The sequence below is a fragment of the Mytilus californianus genome, unplaced genomic scaffold (genome assembly GCF_021869535.1).
Source record: "Mytilus californianus isolate M0D057914Y unplaced genomic scaffold, xbMytCali1.0.p SCAF_1, whole genome shotgun sequence".
Classification (NCBI taxonomy): Eukaryota; Metazoa; Mollusca; class Bivalvia; order Mytilida; family Mytilidae; genus Mytilus; species Mytilus californianus.
Genome location: NW_026262581.1, coordinates 64,643,208 through 64,666,114, shown reverse-complemented (window position 1 = coordinate 64,666,114; position 22,907 = coordinate 64,643,208). Strand labels below are relative to the sequence as shown.

The 22,907-nt window shown below is 33.2% G+C and overlaps 1 protein-coding gene across 2 annotated transcripts in view; it reads right to left on the bottom strand.

The window, feature by feature from the left end:
* Positions 1–22,907, bottom strand: part of LOC127706412 (regucalcin-like) — a 32,550-nt gene that overhangs the window by 4,925 nt on the left and 4,718 nt on the right. The window contains exons 2-4 of one of the 2 annotated variants that reach the window (XM_052211017.1): positions 2,549–2,713; positions 1,861–2,040; positions 1,116–1,331 (exon numbers count right to left, since the gene is read on the bottom strand). In XM_052211017.1, the coding sequence (XP_052066977.1) occupies positions 1,116–1,331; positions 1,861–2,040; positions 2,549–2,705 (553 nt within the window). In that variant the 5' untranslated portion in view covers positions 2,706–2,713. Of the gene's footprint in view, positions 1–1,115; positions 1,332–1,860; positions 2,041–2,548; positions 2,754–22,907 lie in introns of both variants that reach the window. The other variant, XM_052211027.1, reaches the window with a different exon arrangement.

Below are 22,907 nucleotides of genomic sequence, written 5' to 3'. Positions count from 1 at the left end.
ATGGCTCTGATAAAAGAAATACTATAACAAAGGACCAATCAAAAACACAAGGAGAAGGACAAACAACAGCCCGAGAAAACTAAAAAGAACGAAAAGACAAACAACGGCCCAGTTGACAAAAAAAGAACTGAGCAAAATTAACCACATCAAAAAGTGAAATTGATAACAGGTGTTCTGGAAGGGTACATAATTCCTGCCAAACCAGTCCCACCCGTTGTGTTGCTCATGACAAGTAAAAAATGGTGATAACTCAAATTTGATGACAGTCAAAAAACGGTTATAGGAGACGGAAATGTGGCGACGACAAATTTAACCTTCTTTATTGGACATATCTACAGAAAAGTATAAGTACAAATATATTTGTATATGTAAAGGGTGATTATTTTGTTATCTGCCTTCATTTGTATGTTTCACAAGATTTTTAACTCATCCAATCAATATACAGATAAAACAAATTAGAATGTTTAAAATATTTCTAATTGTACTGTATCAAACAGTCCAATGATTTCCAAAACAGTTAATCATCAATGGAACGATAAGAAAAAACATGTATTTTTACTAGTTTCAATAATTTTACTAAGACATATTATGAATGTAAACATCTTTATGATACCAAACAATAGAGTACATTCTTTTTTTTTAATTAAGACACATTTGGCATGCAGATATACAATTAAGGCAAATAAAAACTTTCAATCTTGATGTCCATAATCTAACAACAAATAATGAACTACAAATACATATCAAAGTATACAAAATGTACTTTCAAAACATCATAAAACAAAAAAATAAAACTCATAATCTTTATTGTCTTTGTACATACACCCCTGTGGTAGACTATATTGATTGATTGTTGTTTGCTTAACGCCCAGTGGCAACTATTTCATGAGTGGTAGACTATAAGATAGTTATATGTTGTTATTATTTGTATTTGTCACAAGTATCATGTTTTACTTATATGACAATAAAGAATTATTATTTATAATATTATAACTTACAATCTAGTTAAAACACTATATATTATGTTGATATAATCTCTTTCCAGCAGTAAAATGAATGATATTCAAGTATTATCTTTCCAAAAAATCATGATTGATATACCAGTTGTTACTTACTAATAGTTCCACTGTTTATGTCATAGTCGAATACAAAAATACATCTTGGGATGGAGTCGATGAAGTACATGGACTTGTTGTCAGCTGACCAAGCTAACCCATTAGCACAGTCCAGGTTTTCTAAATGCTTCTTGACAGACCCGTCCGTGTCGAATGAATACAAAGAACCTTGACCTTTCTCTATTATACCTGGTGTATTTTCCATTCCTACCGTACCTATAATGAATGGTTGTGATTTTAAATTGTTCTTCAACACTATGTCATATATGATAAACCATTTGTGATTAAGTATACACCCGTTATGAGAGGTAGACTAATAGAATCTGAACAAATTGGTATACTTTACTGCATAAATTTCATGAAAATGTTTCATGTAGTTTTGGTTTAATTTAACACGAGAAAGTCTCCAACATGATATTTGCATAAATTATATCAACGTTTTTGAATAAACAAATTGTAGTTAAATATGTTTTGGGTAAAGATGTTGCTCATATCTAAATATTAACAGAAAGATATTAAACTGAGGCCATTTGGAATTTTTGCCTCAAAAGCAAGTTTTGAAAAACTGAAGCCAATATGGTATTTCAATATATATATCTATAGATTTGATTCCTGATATCGAAAAAAAGTAATGTTTTGTAAACATGTGCAAGATGCACTTTGTTAGATTTATAAATTACATGCGATATAAATACTTGATTTTGCCTTTATTTTATGTTGAACCTGATCAATTACTAGTACTTACCAGCCCATAACCGACCACGGGCATCACATTTTCCATCATTAAATCTGGTCGGTTTATTCTGATCCACTTCATGTAAAACAGTGACTTTCTTGCTGTCCCATTCCAGACGAGAGATTGTTTGTCCCAAACCAATTATAACATCACCCTTTTTTGACGGTATCACAAATCCTATTGTTTTGTCTGTAAATATAATTGTAAAACATTTATTATGTATATTTATCGTTTTTAATATTATACATTTACAGTCTAAAATAGTGAGCATGATTTTCCATAAAATGAATTCTTACAATTTAAAATATAATCACTTACATCTTACCCCAAAAAACAGCCGTTTTGGTCTTTGGGTTACTGTCTCATTTTTGAATATCCTGGATCACCTCTATAATTCTTAATAAAACATTTCGTACTTGATTAGCTATTTCTAACCTTTAGATTATTCATACAGAGTTTTCCCTCTTTAAAGTAAAAAAATACCATGCCTTTTTCTTTTCACAAACCGATTTTAATAAAAAAAAAACAAAAAAAAAAAACATCTTAACATATAATATTTTAGCACATGGAAAGATCGGTCGTGTTGAGTCAACAACTTGGAAATCGACCCAAAAATTACAAATTCATAAAAACTGCTCATTGGGTAAACTTTTCCTTGAACATACAGTACTTTGACACACAGCAATTCATGGCATACCTAGTGTGATCTTCTGCACTTCCTTTGTAACGGAGTTCCAGCGAAAAACACTGTTGGCATATATGTCTACATAAAACAGAGTGTTGGTAGCTTCGTCCCAGTGTGGACCTTCTCCTACTGTAACACAGGCATCTTTCACTATAATTTCTACGGGCATCTCTTTCCCTGTAATGCAGTAATAACTTATATTATGAATGTTACAGATCTGAAAATGTAATGCACATGGTAAATTTTGACGTGTTAACACTTTAACGACTCGGAAGTTACTTTGACATTCATGCTATAATATGCATGAAATAGTTTCCACTGGACGTTAAGCATACATCAATAAACCAATCATTACATCTATTTGTTTTTATGCTTTGTGTCTTAGATTGCTTTTAATAGCTTTTTTTTTTCTCGTATACGGGATCAGTAATTTGCACTATCTTCTCTGCTCGTAACATTGAGACTCTAAATGTTGCTCTAAGCATTTGCCTTTGTGGTGATAAATATATTTTGACCTTATGAATTGCAATGTATATGTAAAAACCAATGTCATTCGAATATGTCAAATGGATCAAAAAGGATCTTAAAATTGAAAAAAGACGCATACGAGAAAGGAAAATGTAACAAAATAAATACACGAAGGCACTTAGCATAATAAAATATGAGGAGATATTTTTCAACCGATTTCAAGTTTTGTTTTGTTTTGTGTGTTTAATCGGCGGGTGACATCCACAGACACTTGTCACTGAAAAAATATATACCTATATACTTTAATGTTATATTAAAGTATATAGATTAGATTGATAGAAAAAACAGAGACACCGTATATGGCTTCATGACAGACTAAGGGTTTAATTACTTTTGACGATTATTAGTCTTTATTTTTTTAACAGCGACGTAAACAAAACTCATCAGAGATATATAGATTCCATCACTACATCAAGTGTGTTACGATATTTCTCCACTCGAGACAGTTACAACTTTTCATATTTAAAGCGCGAGGCTTGCCGAGCTTTTTAAATAATTAAAATTTAACTGTTGAGAGTGGAGAAATATCGTAATACACGAGTTATAGTGGTGGAATCTGTTTCTCTTATGATTTTTAGACGATATCTAAACAAAGTTTATCCTTCCTTTTCAAAGATTTGCAGAAAGTTGTGTTCTTTATATGTGACGTCATCAGGCATGGTCGCCTTTTTTCATGACGTCACAATAGGAAATTCAGAAGAAACCAAGAAAATTTGACATCATAGATAAATTTCGACCAATCATTTGCCGAGAACAAAATTTTCTCTAGAGATGAGAAATCTTTTTCTCACGCTGATCAAGAAATGTGAAAAAAGCATGAAAGTTAGAGAAATCAAAAGACTCACCACTGGCACTCGAATCAAAAAAGTCAAAAGGCCAATATCAATAACGAAGTTGAAGAGGTTTGAGGACGAACGACTCGGAAAGATTTTGCCAAATACAGCTAAGGTAATCTGTTCCTGGGATAGATAGAACAATTCAAAGTTTTGTTAAAGATTAATTTATAGATATGAACATACCAATGATATCAGTCAGGTCTACACAGAAGTATTGACTACTTGGCTGGTGAAATGATCGGGGAAGAATCATTCTAAAAAGTTTAAAAGTTAAAAGTGTTAAAGAGTTTAAAATGCATCATGGCTCAAATTGTACAACCAAAAAGTATTGAGTTTTCACATTTTCTACTTTATTGACAGTGACGGTCATTTGAATGACAGACTGTGTGTCTGGTTGTACTCTACTCTAAGGGTTTTCCAAACACTCATTAGGCAAACAAGTGCTATCATATTTTAATTGTATCTTCCCATTTTTTGCCCCACTTAACAGTACTTCAGTCTGACAGATATCAGTTATAATATAATCAAACCCCTAATCTGTATGACGTCATGTGATCTATATCAGTCATTTTTGCAATGGTGTATCAAACAACTTATCAGTATTGCGTCATGTCACGACCTAACGTTAAAACATCTATTTGAGTATATAATATTTTGTGTATGAAATTATATTGTTGTCTCGGGTTGATACGAATTTGATATTGAAAAGGCCATATGATTTTCTCTATCTATTTGACGTATTTTCGATAAACCTTTAGACTTTAACGTGACAAAACGACCTCTTTTTGAGATATATATGTTGCCACATGTCTTGTTGAAAGATGTTGGTGTAAAAAAGAGAGGCGAAAGATACAAAATGGTCATTCAAACTCGTTAGTCGAAAACAAACTAACAACGCCCTGGCAAAAAAAAATCATAAACGACAAAATGACAAATAACTGTTTACAAAACACAACATAGAAAACTAAAGACTGATGAAACAAAAACCCCACCAAAACCCGGGGGTGATTACAGGTGCTCAGGAAGGGTAAGTAGATCCTGCTCGTCGTATTACTCACGTAAGTACGAGGTGACTTTTATCTTAAAGATTATCGTATATCAAAGAAAATCTCAAGGACAGTTTGTGTACTTGTTTGTATTATTAATAATATCGTCGTAACAAATAACAATGGCGGTACGATATAGTCAACTTCACTGGCATAATGGCAAAAATTAGTACCAAGTGTAAGAGCTTTCTGTTGAATGGTCTCAGAGGAGTTGCATTCACATGGTGTTATTGTCAAAATACTCCGAATAATAATTAAAGTCCCATAACTCCCGTAAATATGGTGGGATCAACATGTTGGTACAATATAGTCAACTTCGCTTAATGGCTACCAAATCCTACCAAATATATGACAGCTTTCTGTCGAACGATCTCAAAAGAGTTGCAATTGTAAGGTGTTATTGTAACAATAGTCTAAAAAATAATCAAAGTCCCATAACTCCTGTAAAAATGTTCGAATCTTAATGGCAGTACAATATGGTCAACAACATATGATGGCAAACAATTCTACCAAGTATGAGAGCTTTCTGTTTAACTGACTCAGAGGAGTTGCATTCCCACAAGGTGGTATTGCCACAATACTCCAAAAAATCGTCAAAGTTCCATAACTCCTGTAAATATTGTTGGATCAACATTCTGGATTAATATGGTTACTTCACATATGTGACAGTTGATGGCTTCCAAACCTACCATATATATATGTATGTATGAGAGCTTTCAGTCAAATGGTCTTAGAGGAGTTGGGTTCAGAAGGTGTTATACTACTAAAATCAAATATTGAAAGTGCTATAACTTCCGTAAATATTATCAAATTAAAATGACGGTATAAAATGATCAGCTACACAAAATGGCAAACAATCCTACAAAGTATGAGAGAGTTACGGTCACAGTGTGTTATTGTTACAATGCAAAAAAAAAAAATATAGTCGAAGTCCCATAACTCCTGTAATGATAGTTTCAGAATGGCGGTACGATATGGTCAACTACACATGATGGCAAACAATTCTCTGAAGTATGAGAGCTTTCTGTTATATGAACTCGGTGAAATTGCGTTTACACTATGTCATTGTTACATGGTCAAAGTCAAATAATTCCCGTAAACGTTGTCAAATAAAACTGACGGTATAGCATGGTTAAGAGATGAAGTCGACAAATCACCATACCAAGTATGAAAGCTTTATATCAAACGGTCTTTAAGAATTGATGTTTTCGGACGGACGGACGGACAGAGATCATTACCATATCCCTGAGGCGCTACGCGCGGGGGACAATTAAAATTAATAATTTGGAATACTGTATAACTGCCGTTTACCCAACATTTCCTTTTACACATACAATGTATACAGTTTAAACTTGAAATCTGTTGACAAACAAACATCGGCATTGGTATTTCAAAATAAATGTACAGATTAAAATTAAAATATTATTAACAGAGAATTTCTTTTTTATTATCCGCTACTAACTTGTTAATGTCTTCCTGAGTAGAAAAAGCCTTCGGTTATGTTCTCAGTATATGACACCTCGCATGCACTTAGTAATATTCCACATGTCTTGACAGTTTTATTTATATCTTTATGGAAATATTGTTAAAATAAAAGTGGTAAACACTATTTTTTAATGGACTGCTCGACAATTATTTTCACTTAATGCGTGTACATACTGTGAAAAGAGGGCGGAAAGTTTTTTCTAAACAAATCTATGATAAATGCTGAAATATCTCTCCTGTATTATAATTGAATTAAATGTTGAAATTGTCTTACTACGTGTACCAACCATGATTATGAACTCGAAAACTAAAGACATGTTTCTTCCTCAAGTGATTTAAAATATCTATATATTCATTATGACCAAGGAGGTCAACATATATTTACAGTGACAACCCCCCCCCCCCCCCAAAAAAAAAAGAAGACAATATAGCTTCTGACAATTTTAGCTACATACGGTTTGTTTTCACCAACCCTCAATAAAGCTTTGCCCTGTAGTTGCAGGTGAACTTGATTTTTTAATTGGCTAATCAGACTCAAAGATTGCCTCTGGGGATCATAATTTTCATCTGATGGACACCAAATAAGAATCATTTGTTAAAGACCATCCATACCTATCCTCCCTTGAATGCTTGTTAAAATTGCCAAAGTAGTTCTAGATGAAAGAGGCATAAAAATGTAATTTCCCTTATGGTTCCAATGGGAACTGTGCACACAAATGCTGTAATATTTGTCACCTAATTACAACTGATGTAACATTAAAAGAGGACCGTCTGTACAAGGTCAACCAACTGAAGTTTCTAAAAATTTCGCCTTGTAGTTTCAGGGGAAAATACTTTCAAAATTGGCCTATAGGTATCAAAGATTGCCTTTGGAGGCCATGATCATTTGTAAAGGACCTTCAATGCACCATTATAACAAATTTTTTGTTAAAATTATCCGGGCGAGTAAATTCCGAGAAGAAGATGAAACTATCATTTTTCCATGCATATAGTTTCAATGAGCATCATGTGAAATTTTTGCCGTCATGTTTGCCAACCGATCAACAATAAACGAGGATCATTTGTAGAGTTGTTTCCAACCATCAATCTCATCAATCTTATATTGTTTCGTAACATTTTGCTTTGTAGTTCGGTAAGATTTGAAAAGTGGTCAATTTAAGGCAAAGATTGGCAGGCAATTTTCCTTTGGCGGCCACTGTTTTCATCCGACGATCAGTATCAACTGTGATTTTTTTTTATGAAAGACCTTGCGTTATTTATGCCTGCCAAATAGTTTTAGATGAGACGATGAAAATGTATTTTTTTTAACAACGGACGGTCGATGGACAAAAAGTGAAGACTATAGATCATGTAGCCCTATGGTCATGTGAGATGAATAGCAGCTCTGTTCATTAAAAAGATACAATCATTCGGTCTAAGTAGCGGTGATTTCATGTTAATTTGAGAGAACTTTGGCAATGGAAATTTCTGACATATTTAGTTTCAATTATAGTTTTCTTGAAGAAAACAATATTAGTATTCGCGTAGAAGGCGTACCATGAAATCATCCAAAACAAAAAATCACCTCTTTCCGCTCGGTAGAATATATTCCGTTTCTGGAATTACGTCCCCTTTAAAACGAGAGTGCACACGCTGAAATGTCTCGCCTTCTTTACTAACCATTAATTTTATATTGATAGTCCTAAATACAAAGCTTTACTACAAGTAACACATAAACTTAACATGATCCAAGAAAATGAGGTCAAGGTCAGATAAACCAAATGAGAAATACATGTACACCTTACAATCATTCAATAAACCAAACACAGTTGACCTATTGCTTATTGTTTCTAAGAAACAGTCTTAAACAAGAAAACTTAACATTGACCAATGAACCATGAAAATGAGGTCAAGGTCAGATGAATCATGCCAGACAGACATGTACACCTTACAATCAATTTAGGCATTAAATATAGTTGACCTATTGCTTATAGTATCTAAGAAACAAACTTAACCATGAAAACTTAACATTGACCAATGAACCATGAAAATGAGGTCAAGGTCAGATGATACCTGTCAGACAGACATATACACCTTACAATCCTTCCATACATCAAATATAGTTGATCTATTGCTTATAGTTGAAGAAAAACAGACCAAAACACAAAAACTTAACACTGAGAAATAAACCGTGAAAATGAGGTCAAGGTCAACTAAAACCTGTGAGACTGACATGTACATCATAAAATATTTCCATACACCATTTATAGTTGACCTATTGCATATAGTATTAGAAAAAAAGACCAAAACTCAAAAACTTAACTTTGACCACTGAACCATGCAAATGAGGTCAAGGTCAGATGACACCTACCAGTTGGACATGTACACCTTACAATCATTACATATACCAAATATAGTAGACCTACTGCTTATAGTATCTGATATATGGACTTGACCACGAAAACTTAACCTTGTTCACTGATCCATGAAATGAGGTCGAGGTCAAATGAAAATTGTCTGACGGGCATGAGGACCTTGCAAGGTACGCACATACTAAATATAGTTATCCTATTACTCATAATAAGAAAGAAATTAACATTACAAAAATGTTGACTTTTTTTCAAGTAGTCACTGAACCATGAAAATGAGGTCAAGGACAATGGACATATGACAGACGGAAACTTCGTAATATAAGGCAACTATATAGAAAGTATGAAGCAACTTAAGAAGTTAGCTAACGCCGCCGCCGCCGGATCACTATCCATATGTCGAGCTTTCTGCGACAAAAGTCGCAGGCTCGACAAAAATCCTGGATCCGCCCATTTACTATATCTTGATATCCATTAATAAGACAAAATATATTGTTTTTAACGTTTATGTGTATAAAAGAATGTTGTGCGTTTATATATACTATATACTGTATACAAGAATGTTGTGCGGTTATAAATACTATAAACAATAAAACCTAGACACCTGACAAGATTGTCTTTCGTGTATCATCTGTTTAGGGATTAATTTGTTTAGTTTAAATAAATGATTATTACCTCTTTTGTCGTTTCACGGATAATACCAACCATTAGAAAGGTAAGGCTGAAGTCGACAGCATCCCATCGTTAAACTAGAGGCTCCCAGGAAACTAACAAAATTATATACTACGATCATTACCGTTTATCGGGTACTTAAAATGAAATCGGCATGACAGGTAGGTAAATCTATTAGCAGTTACTTTAAATGCAGCTACTAATGTTTACAGTCCTTTTTGTTTCATGCATTGCTAATGCAATATGCCACATGGTTGTCAAATATCAATGACAATGAATCAAGTGCATTTACGTGTTTTCAAAATAAAATATATCAATGATAGCAAATTTCTTATAAAATACAGTAGGACCATCACTTTTAAAATTTCATAAAATATAGGCATGACTTGTTTGACCTTCTAACAAAAAAAAAACTCAACATTACTGTTGTTTAATAACTGTTATATACACATTTGGTCAATCAACATTGTTTTGCTATCGTGTACGGCAAACACTGACGGCAGATCTTGGCAACCGTAACCAATAATTAATACGGATTGAACGTCAAGTATCGACGATTTATTCAAAGAATTTGATTTTCTGTTCCCATCAATATGTTGATTACTATATAAATAGGCAGACAAGGGGTTTAAGTGAAATCATAAAAAATCAACTAAGTTAACCATTGGCACTGCAAGCAAAGTTCACAAAATAGTACCGACGTTTCCAAAATAAAGCATTGGCAAAGACTAATATTTGCTTAGGGAAACCCCAAAAATAAATAAGATAAAACAGCAAAATTGTAGGCGTATTATAAGGGGAAGATCTTTAGAAAGTTTTTAAAAGATATTTCGGCGGAATTCCGTTTACTAATGGGTAGCCCAGATAAACAATGGTAAATGTAATGATTTGTTAAGGGAAACCACAAAACAAACTGAAATAATGGGAAAAAGAGAAAGGAATACCTGGAGGAAAGGATGGGAGAAAGAACAGGATAAATCCCATCCGTTGTGCAGAATACTGAACACTCCTTTTAGTCTATCAGTTTGTGTTTCTCCCTTCTTCATGAATAGATATCGCCTCAGTGGCCTCGTGGTAATGTATTAGTCTCTAAAGCGGGAGGTTGTGGTTTCGAAAATCGGCCAGATCAAACCAAAGACTTTAAAGTTGGTATTTGCTGCTCCTCCGCTAAGCACGCGGCATTAAGGAGTAAGAACAAAGACTCGGAGTCATATTGTATCCGGATATGGTGACATATCTTCCTGCCAAAAATTTGGGGTTAAAACTGTTAAGACACGAAATAGGCTGTACGTAATTATTGCCTATAGTACATTCACCACAAAAGAAATAAAATAGAGAATAAAAAAGAGAAAAATTAATACAATTTTGTGCTTGGTGTCGTCCTGATGAGTCGAGCTATTTCTAACTGATTTTTGCATTTTGTTCTTATTTTGTTCTGTTACATCACTGTCCCAAGTTAGGAGAGGGTTAAAAACTCATAAACCTGGTTTACTCGGCCACATCCCATATGTGCATGTACCAAGTCCGGAGCCTATAATTCAGTTGTTACCTTATCGAGGCTTTTTATCGCTGACTATACGGTGTGGGTTTTACTCATTGTACAGGTACCTATAAATGCTTAAATCCATTTCATCTGGACTCTGTTGGATAGATGTCTCATTGTCAATCATACCACATCTCCTTATTTTATAAAAGTAAAATTCAAATAAATAATTTCTTATTAAAAAGGTTTCTGATTTTCAATCAATATATACAGTTGAGCTCTTCTATATACTGGTCTTCTTTATCCCTCATTTATTTTGGAGACGACATCTTAATATAAAGCAGGACTATGATCTAATGCAGGAATATAAACTTCTATTGAATATTATTAATGGGAATTTTGTAGATTGACTTGACCATGGGCACATTTGAAGTTTATTAAAAAAAAAACATATAGGGCGAAAAAATTGCGGTCTTTGGAAGATTTCTAAATTTGGTTTACATATAATTAAGAAGATGTGGTATGAGTGCCAATGAGACAACTTTTCATCCAAGTCACAATGTATAAAAAGTAAACAATTATAGGTCAAAGTACGGCCTTCAACACGGAGCCTTGGCTCACACCGAACAGCAAGCTATAAAGGGCCCCAAAATGAGTAGTGTAAAACAATTCAAACAGAAAACCAACGGTCTAATTTATATGAAAAACGAGAAAAGAGAAACACTTATGAACCACACCAATAAACGACAAGCACAGAACAACAGGCTTCTGACTTAGGACAGGTGCATAAAAAAGCAGCGGGTTTAAACGTCCAACCTTCGCCCTAACCTGAGACAGTAGTGTAACATTACAACATAAAAAGACTACCAAGATCAGTTGTTAGTGTTTGCCTGGGCTATACTGAACACTATATAAAAACATGCTAGTTTACCAAATCAAATCGTGTATACAACAGTAGTTAAATAACAGAAATGATTTTAATGACGTGAACTACATATATTTTTGAAACCATTTATGTGACGATCCAATTGTGATTTTTAACTCAACTTTGATGATCGATACTTCTGTTGATAAGTGAAGTCATTACCTCATTTTTGAACAAAACGCAGCGTGAAACATAAACTATTTTTATTGAAGTACTGTAAACAGGAGAAAACGCGAATTGATTTTCCATCCCGAAAAACAACTATTTCAAAGTAAGATCAATGCATTGGTTATGGAAGATTTGATGATTTTAAGACAAATTTAAGAAGTTTTTGTCGATTTTATCAGCTTTCGATACAAATTCGCATCTATTTTGAAAGAATTATTTAGTAATTTTTCTGAAAATAAAATAGATAAGTAATATGCATTATTTTTTCGATTTTCAGTTATAGTTCTACGAGTTGTATGCAAAATTTTACCAAAACCTGTGACATATCCGGTTTCATTTATGTACATTGCCCTCAAATAATAGAAGTAACACTACGACTAAAGACTGGTCAGTGGTATGAAATCAAAAGTTTGTGGCACGTATGTGTATCATATGTGCATGTTTTCCCATATTCTTACGCATATACAGATAAGGAGATGTGGGATACGATTGCCAATAAGACAACTATCATGTACAACGTCATGTTTTTCTCAGACTGTTTATCACGTCTTTAAACTGCATCCACGTCATTCGGTCTCGAGTGAATGTAAAAATAAAACCCAACTACATGAATCAAAAAGATAAGACACAAAGTACCAATCTAAGAGTACTTGCAGCAGTTACCGAAAGCTAGTTCAAAGCCAATGTCAACTTATAAATAAATCATATTTTTCCAGAATAAAATATCAATGTTTTTATCGATAAGGTATAGAACCACTAACTCGGGTCCGGTCTGAAAGATCAGACTGAAAGGAAAGTAACATATTTTAAACAAAATAGTTTCTACGCATAGCTGTAACTTTGTCAATAATATTATGTATTAAGTAAAATATTTGGTTAATTTTGTTATAAAATGAAAGCTTAAGGACTTTGAATCACTTTAGAACCCTTGTTGAAAGTTTGTTGTGAATAATAAAAAATTATATATGAAATTAAAATAGGGTGGTATATTTGTCCTGTTGTTCAGATCAAAAGTACCTGTTTTTTGTACAACCAAACTTCCAGTGCGCAATAATATTTTTTCAGCACAAGTCAGGATAAGGTATAGTTTTGACATGAAATGACTGTCACTTTATTTGAACTTTAGACCAAATAGCTATGAATGCTCGAAATTGCAGAATTTAACATAGAAAGCAATGGGTCTATGAATTAGTGGTTTTATTCCATAAAAACAACATTCAAAGAAATTACTACTGTAACAGTGTTAAATTGATATCCTTTAGCAATACATTTATTCAAAGGACCAATACGTTTATATGGGTCGTATCTAAGTTTACGGACTCAATAAACAACATTAACGTAAAAATTAGGATGTGGTATCCCGTTTGTAAAAAGTATGCTGTTTTGGCCAAAAAATATATACTTGTCACCTGCCTCCACGCAGAAAAAATAAGGTAGGTAGGTAGGTATATTTGTTTTTTTTTTTTTTTATTTCTTTAGACTATAAAAGGAAATGTTCTTGACTTAAAAAACGATGCTTAATCAAAAACAGTGTCTGGACAAAAATGTTCATAAATATAAAAATAAGAAGATGTGGTATGATTGCAAATACTACCACTCTCCACTAGAGATAAAATGACGTAGACGTTAGCAACTATAGGTCACCTATTTATATCTGAAATTGTATGATTTTTTTAAAAATAGATAGCTTAATTTATATTATCAATTGTTTATAATTATTCTAAAGATACGTGTAACGTGGTTATTCTTTTTACAGCTATCATGGCAGTCTTCCTGTGACGTCCATTTTCACCGAACTAGTACACATTTTTGTTTAGGGGGCAGCTGAAGCCCGCCTCCAGGTGCGGGATTTTCTCGCTGTATTGAAGACCCATTGGTGGCCTTCGGCTGTTTTGTGCTCTTTGGTCGGGTTGTTGTCTTTTTGACACATTCCCCTTTTCCATTCTCAATTCTATTCTTACATGAATTCTTTTAAAGCTTTTTTCTTATTTTTTTCCTGGGGGAATCAATTTCTACGAAAAAGGTCAAAGAAGAGGGTTGAGACATTACTTTTATACGCAACCTTACAAAGTACGTCCTAGGGCCGTAAGAGTTTAAATCAGGTGAGGCGTACGTCCTGAGACCATCCGGCGATTGAGACTCCATTAAAGGGAGTGCATAGATCGAAGCATGTAGTTTGTTTATTACAAACAAGATGGTATTTTCACGCATAAAAGGAAATATGGGTTAACTGATGACAATCAAACAAGAACCCAACAACACAGATCACCACCTTTAACAATGGCTGACCCATTAGACTAGCGCTTATAAGTCAAGATTTGATAATAAGATATAGGTCATACCAAACTTTGTTTTAAGAGAAATCAAAATCGATATCAGCAAGACAGTACATGAATAAGAAAAAGCTATAGCATGTATAGAATGTTTGCCTTTGAAGAAACAAGAAAAAATATTCTCGAACAAGGAACACTTATCAAAACCACGGTAGTTATATTGTCCGGCTAAGATCGTGTTTATTCGAGTGAATTGTTCCATTTTTTCGAGTGTAGACCAGGTTTTTTCGAGTGATATTACATACGATGAGATCGACTTACTGCTATTTCGCAAGTATAATAGTTTTGTTCACGACTTTTCATCTTCTTCTGAATACTATACATGTTTTGAGCACAAACGACGCGCAATTCCTTTGTTTTCATGACTGTTCATCTTATTCTGAATACAATACATTTTCAGAGCACAAACGACGCACAATTCCTGTGTAATTCGCTTACAATGCAGTGTTTTACATTGTCTGGGTTTTTTCGAGAGCAACATTTAAAACGTCCGAGTTTTTTAACAAATGGTCCTGTTTTTTTTATAGAAAATGTGAATGAGAAAGAAGACTTCTTGGCCTGATAAATTGGCCTTTTCTAGTTTATAACTGTAATCTATGAAGGTCGATATCTTATATACATTCCCAATAATTCACAACAGCATATTACAAAGTTGATCAAATTTATCCCTTTTCTGAAAAATTTAATGCTAATTTTCTGTTCTGGAAATATTTTACCTTAACCTTGCAGTATTAAGATAAATTAGAAATCATTGGATCCTTTATAAAAGTTAAAGGTCTTTAGAACCGAGTACATGGGACTCATATAATCTTTATAATATCATTTCAAGCTATATTTGTTTTTGCAGTCAATAATAATTCATGATTGATATAAATTCAGTGGCGAACCCCGGAGTTTAAAAAAAAATGGATAAGGAAACTAATGAAGTAAAAAATCAGAAGAATGCAATAGAAAGGAGGGGTACGGCTGGCCATAGGTCTCCTTTAGTAGAGTATAGTTGAATATTCGTGTTTGTATTGCAGTCTTCTGATTTTTTACTTCAATACCTTAGTTTCCTTATCCCAATTTGTTTAAACTCCTGGGTTCGCCACTGAATTTATATTATTTATATTAATCATAAATTATTATGCAATTAGAATGCAATACAAACACAAATATTCAACTATACTCTACTAAAAGAGACCTGTGGCCAGCCCCAACCCTCCCCGGCTATTCGTACATTTTAAATTTTATAGGTGAAATAGTAAAATTTTATGTTGGAGTTCCCAGAATTTTTATGTAAACAATGGGATTATGCAGGATTATGTTGTAACAAGACTACACTAATAAACCAAGGTAAATCCAGGTAAATCTTGTGGAAAATAAAGAAAAAGAATAATTTATATTCCAATATTTTATTTAATAATTTCATAGCACATTTTGTGTAAATAATATTCAAAAGCACAATGTGAATTTATAGGCACAATGTTATTCACAAGCAATTGAAATTATTTAGGTGAAACCATTAATATATACAAGTAAATAATATCAATTGAAATATAAATATATTAAAATTGTTCTGTAACCTTGTTTTTGGTGTTTGAAGTCTGTCATCTATTTCCCCGTATTTTCTCCTTCTTGGAACATGTTTCCCACCGGCTCTATGTTGGATAAGTGTGAGAGCATGGAAGGCTTCTTCTTGTCTCAACAACTTGATCATGCTGAAGATGTTTGGGTGAGGTGCCTTGACTAACTTCTTTAGTTTACTATGCCAACCTTCTAAATGATTTGTTGTTCTAGGACCTTCTGATTCGTAGTGATCCCATAGGCTTTGGTTGTTTTCTACCCAGTAGCTTGTTACATAGTATGTGAAGTTAAGAGTTGGTGTATCAGTATCTGTACATCGTCTACTCTGAAATGCTTTAACTACCTTTTCTTTAAAATAGCTTCTTTCCCAGACTTTTATATATATATTTTGACAGATACAATATATTACAAAGACACAGATATAGCACTAGACATAGTTTATAGACACTAAAATGATTTACATGTTTACTAAAAAAAATTATTTAAAAAATAAAATTATGAAAATTTTCATGATATTTTGATAATATGAATAGACTAGATTAAATAATGAGTGAAATTTAAATTGACTAGATTTTCACTGTAGCCTAATATCTTAGGATGACCCACAAAAGTTATTAAAACTTATTTCCAGTGGGGTCCTTTTATGACGAGACTTCCAGTTTACACCAAGGGTTGACACATAGAAAATAGAAAACACAAATCATTTAGAATTGATCACAGATAAATGGTCAAAGCCCCAGTATAATTACAGCCGATTGCATTGAGTGTGTAGGTAAAGGTAATATCTTTGACTAGCTTGCTTGCTAGCTGAACCATGAAGTCATTATTAGGTTAGGTAAACTATCCTCCTTTAAGAGTAGACTAGTCCGACAGATAACCAATCTATCTGTCTGTAGGACTAGGCTACTTCGAAAGGAGGGTGGTATACCTTACCTAATAATGACTTCACGGTTCAGCTAGCAAGCAAGCTAACCAAAGATATTACCCTTACCAACACACCCAATGCAATCGGCTGTAATAAAAAAACAAATTCACTATTACAGATGGATTTAAATTTATCCATCAAAAACTTTTTCACTTGTACTTTAAAATTATATTTTTTAGAGCAACTTTTAATCATGTCTGGTAACGAATTTCAGTCTTTTATTCCATTATAAAAGAAAGTGGTGGATTCACTCCCTTTAAATCTCGGTATATAAAAGTTTTTACTACTAGATCTTGTATTGAAAGATGTTTCATTTCTAACAAAATTAGTATGTAAATAATTTGGGCATATATTGTTAAAAATGTTGAAAACATGATTGAGTCTTAGTTGTTTGACTCTATTACTAATATTTAAAAAGCCCAATTTCTTAAATTCAATATATGTCACACTCTTTCTTAGATGTAATTGCAGAATAAATCTCACAATCTTATTTTGTGCCACTTAAAGTTTATTCTTCATTTGTTTTGATATACCTTCATACCAGCATGCACATGCATAGTCAAAATGAAATTGAATCAGAGAAGAGCACAATGTTTTCCTAGATTGAAAATTTAGACACTCTTTGTTTCTGTATAAAAATTTAAGCCTTCGATTGACTTTTTTCACTATAGAGTTGACAATAAAATCACCAGTTAGAAACTGATCAATTATTATTCCCAAATATTTTACAAAAGTTTTGGATTCAATATTTATACCATTACAGGAGATAGCAAAATCACCCGGTATTAAAGGCCGAAGTTTTCGACCAGGACCAAAAATTATACTCTCCGTCTTTCCCAAATGTAGGGACAATTTATTGTCAGTTAGCCAATCATGGCATGATTCCAGCATTCTGGATAATTTATGCGAGATGACCCCAGGGTCTATATGGGAAAAGTTTACATGCTTTTACTACTCTTTCTTTTAAATAATTATATTTTCAAGAAACTCCATTTTAGAAACACTTATTAATAACACTTGATAACGTTTTCAAACAACAACAAAACACACATATTTTTACATAAATTTCATATAAATAATTATTTTTATTTAATTTAAAACAGGTAAATTTACCTGTGACCTAATTTGACACTAATGACTAAAACAACATATTTTGCAATAACAACATCTATTGTTCTTCCCATAATCTCCCATGTAGGAATAGCCAGAATAGTAAAATACAAAATGTAGGAATAGCCAGAAGATACCCACAAAAATACCGTAACAAAAAAAAAAAAAAAAACACGCACACACACTTAATCCGTCCCTGCACTAGTTCCCATTGCCAAGAACATTTGAATAGAATGGAATATATAACTAAAAAATGAAATAAATATTCTTAAGCTTTATTCTGATGGAAAGAAGGCTTTAGCTAGATATAAACCAGGTTTAATCCACCCTTTTCTACATAAGGAAATGCCTGTACCAAGTCAGGAATATTACAGTTATTTCCCATTCGTTCTTTTGCTTTTGCCATTTTATAAAGGACTTACCGTTTTGAATTTCCCTTGGAGTTCGGTATTTTTGTTATTTTACTTTTTATTGTTGTGTGACCGAATATGCTTGACGAGGCTCCTATTCAAAGTAGTAGCATTTGTACATTGTTCTTGTTTCCCATTTCTAGAACGATGAAACAAATTACCATCAAATATAAAATTGTAAATGAAACATTTAGGATGCATTTTCACAGATACCCGCTTTACACACTATATGTGCGTACGTCTCAATCCAACATGTCTGTGCTCATATAAAGATTGTTTACATCACTAATATTTACTGTATGAAATCAGGGGCGGATCCAGCCATTTTTAAAAGGGGGTTCCCAACCCAGGATAAAGGGTGTGGGTTCCAACCATATGTCCCCATTCAAAAGCATTGATCGTAAAAAAAAAACCGGGCGTTCCAACCCCAGGAATCCCTCCCCCCTCTGGATCCGCCACTTCGGTACGCTTACATGAAGATTGTTTAATTCACGTAACTTTTCTGTATGGGATCGACATTGATAAACGTATTTCAGCATGTGAACATGGGTGTGGACATGTTAGATCGATTCAAACATACGTTAACCTGCGTGTGTTGAATACAGTGGGCGTGCGTGATATGAACAGTCTATACTTGGGCGCAGGCATGTTTGATCTATACAAATAAACGTATGCCGGTGTCTATGTATTTTATAAGATATGGTAAACAACAATATAATTATACAAATGAACGATCTTTTTTATGAAATGTACGTCTTAATACAACATTATGAAACTGGTTTAATGCATTGGTTTTGTGCTTTGAAAAGTACTTTATTTGAACCTCCTCATTGTTTTTTAAACGTGAATACACTAACATATAACATTTATCGACATAGGAATTTGCTTATCACTCGATAAAACCTGGACCGCACTAAAAAAACCTGGACTGCTCTCGAAAATACTCGGACATATAAACATTTATTTATTCTAAAAATGTCATTCTCAATGCAATAACAAGAATTATTATAAATTTTATGTATATCTTATGATATATAGATTCCATGTAGTATGCATTTCCTTTGATATTTACATTGGAATGTGTATAAAAAATGGTTTTATTCTATATTTCGGAATAAAACCATTGTAAGGCTAAACATGTTAAACTTTTATAACACTAAATAATATAGGGTTGGTAATATCTTTTTATAACAAATACTAACTTACCTTGTAAGATATTGTATATTAAGTTCAAGTATCTAATTCATGTCTTATTAGAAAAAAAGTCTGTTTCTTTACATTTTGGGTCAAATTCACCCGCAAATATGTGGTCGCACTCGAATAACCGCGATCAAATCAATCGAAAAAAACACGATCCCAGCCGGACACTTCTGCGAAAACCGATAGTTTAATATGTCGCCGAACCGATTGTGTGTGTAACACCAATACCAAATATCTACATCAGAAAGAGCAAATCATTGGGATTAAAAAAATGAACTAAACCAAGTTTTACTGCGCGCCAATCTAATCAATTTGATTATCAGTCTTGGAGTCTATGTCCCCAATCGGACGTTACTGTTTCTGTACATCCTGCAAACTCAAATGGACACTTTAAACAATATTAATTTAATGTTCTCAATCTGACAAGACATTATTGCTAAGCACAGCCTAAACCATAACTTACGGCAAAGAGTATATACTAGTAATTGGAAAATAATGAATCCGATGACACATATAGATTACAAATCTTAATAGAAATATCATGTCATATTTAAACAAAATTTATAAGAAAGTTTTTGGAGAAATCATAATTTAAAGCATGCAAAATATTTGAAGCGCCTTTTAAGTGCGTTCTATAACTTCTATACATTTAATATCTACCTCTATTTCACAATCAGTTTTAATTAATTGTATCTCTAGAAAAATAAATGCTTCAAATAAATATAAGGAAATGTGGTATATGATTGTCAATAAGACAGCTATATTCAAAGACCAAGGATGTAAACCACTACACTGGATCACCTTATAACCTTCAACACGGTGAGCAAAACCATAGTCACGCATTGCTCTGACGTCTGACTGCCTCTTTTAGGGCTTGCTAATCAGCGTGCCACAACAAGTAATAAAAATCCGTCAGATGTTAGAGCAATCTCGGACCAACAAAACCCATACCGTAAAATAAGCTATAAAAGACCCTGTGATAATTGTGAAACAATTCAAAAGAGAAAAAAATAAACAGTCTGACTTGTACTAAAAACAATCGATTCGTACGAAAAGAAATTATGGCAGACAGCATCCAACGACATCCACTGGATTATAGGTCACTGGCTTTGAACAGGCGCATAAAGAATGTGACGGGCTTAACATGTTTGTGGGCGCAGGCTCAAGCCTTTCCCTTATCTGTGACAGTGGTGCAACAGCACTACATAAGAACAAATAAAGAGTATCTGACATAACCCCAGTTTTGTGTGGTGTTCGTGTTGATCAGTCTTTAGATTTCTATCTATAGTGTTTTGCAGTTTTTTGTCATGGCGTTGTCAATTTCTCTTCCATTAATTAGTTTTGAATATCCCTTTGGTATCTTCCGCCTCTACTCCGGCCGCTTTACTCATCAGGTCGGTATTAAGCACGAAAATAATTGTAGAAAAAATACAAAAGACACAAAGTAACGATCTAAGAGTACTCACAATTAATGAAAGCTATATCTGAGAAAAGCATGATATTGTCATATATCTTTTTTTCTCTCAAAATTCTGATACAGTTCAAAATCTTAATATTCCCATTTAAAATCTAGAAGTTCTAAAGTGCTTGTGTCGCTCACTAGTCGTCCTGAACATGCATGAAATAGATGCCACTTGACGTTAAGCAATCAACAATCAATCAACAATGGTCACTCTCCAACATAGTGGACTAGAGTAGAACTCATGACAAACATCCCTTTTTTTGTTGATCTTGTATTGCTGATACATTTTTTCTGATTACAGTGTCTCTCTGTCTTCTTTAATTTTTGCCCAAAACACAAAATAGGATTTAAAAAAAAATCATTTAAGGGCAATCACTCCTATAAAGAATCTCTTAACGATTTCAGCAAAATTGTACGTATTTATAGATCTTGTCTTGCTGATCATTACTTGTAAAGTGTCTATCTTTCTTTATAGTTTTCAAAATAAAGGCAAAAATGAAAAATCGTCATTAAAGATTGATTGATTAGTTGTTGATTGCTTAACGTCCAGTGGCAAATATTTCATGCATAAAATTGAGAATGGAAATGTGGAATGTGTCAAAGAGACAACAAACCGACCAAAAAGCAGAAAACAGCCCAAGGTCACAAATGGGTCTTCAACACAGCGAGAAAATCCCGAATCCGGAGGCGGGCTTCAGCTCGCCCCTAAACAAAAACGTTTACTAGTTCAGTGAAAATGGACGTCACACTAAACTCCGAAACATATTATAAATGAACTAAAATTTAAAAAAAACATACAAGACTAACAAAGGCCAGAGGCTCCTGACTTGGGCAATGTTCAGGACGAGAACAAATTAACAATAAATACTTGGGCAATGTTCAGGACGAGAACATATTAACAATGAATACAATAGGTACTAGTATGTCTTGTAGTAGAGGCCGTCCGGGATGAAGGTCGTGGAAATTTCGACTGCTACTGGAAAATGAAGGTAAATGGTAGAGAAGCACTTCAACAAGGAGTCGACTGACGGTTTCTGCCATGTTGACAAGTTGTAGATCTTGTCTTGCTTGCTGATCATTTTTACTGTTTAAATTAATTAGTATCTTTCTATCTTTTATTGTTCAAGATAATAGGGAAACATGCCAAGAAATTGCCTCCGTAGAAATTTTGCAAACATCCCATAGAGCAAATTACATGGATGATTAATTTTGACCATTTGGTATATGGCTGTGTTTTAAGTGAGACGTACACGCGGGTCATAAATCAATTTCATACCCAAGAATGAAGGACACTAATGGCCGATTACCCTTATCAGCGACACCCGGGGTGCAATGTTTTTAATGATGTTCGATTAACATAGAAAGTAATGGGAAAATAAATGGGTACCCTTCATTAAGTCTTCATATTATTTTTATTAATCATCTGAATTCTTATTAACACATACGACCGAATTCTACATAGATTTACCTTTCTGGTGGTATTAAAAAATCCAGTTTATCTTATCTCATTGTTAGGTCTCCGATTTTTTGAAATTTCATTATCTAAATTCCCTTACTCACATCAGTAAATATCGATGAATTACCTCAAAAGAAACGAGACAGCAATAACTAAAAAAAATGAAGCACACTTAATATGCGGAGGAAATACTATTAACACATACTGTTGAATACTCCTGTCAATAAGCTACATTTTGATGTCAGAAAAGTCAGTTTAAATTAAGAAATTCTTAGGTCTCCGGCGTTTTGAAATGTTGTCTTTGAAAAAAATAACCAACACAAATACACGAAAACAACGTACATTAGCGAGATTATACTGTTATACATGTAAAATAAATTCTGGTTATTCTTAAATAAATGAAATAATACATAATAAG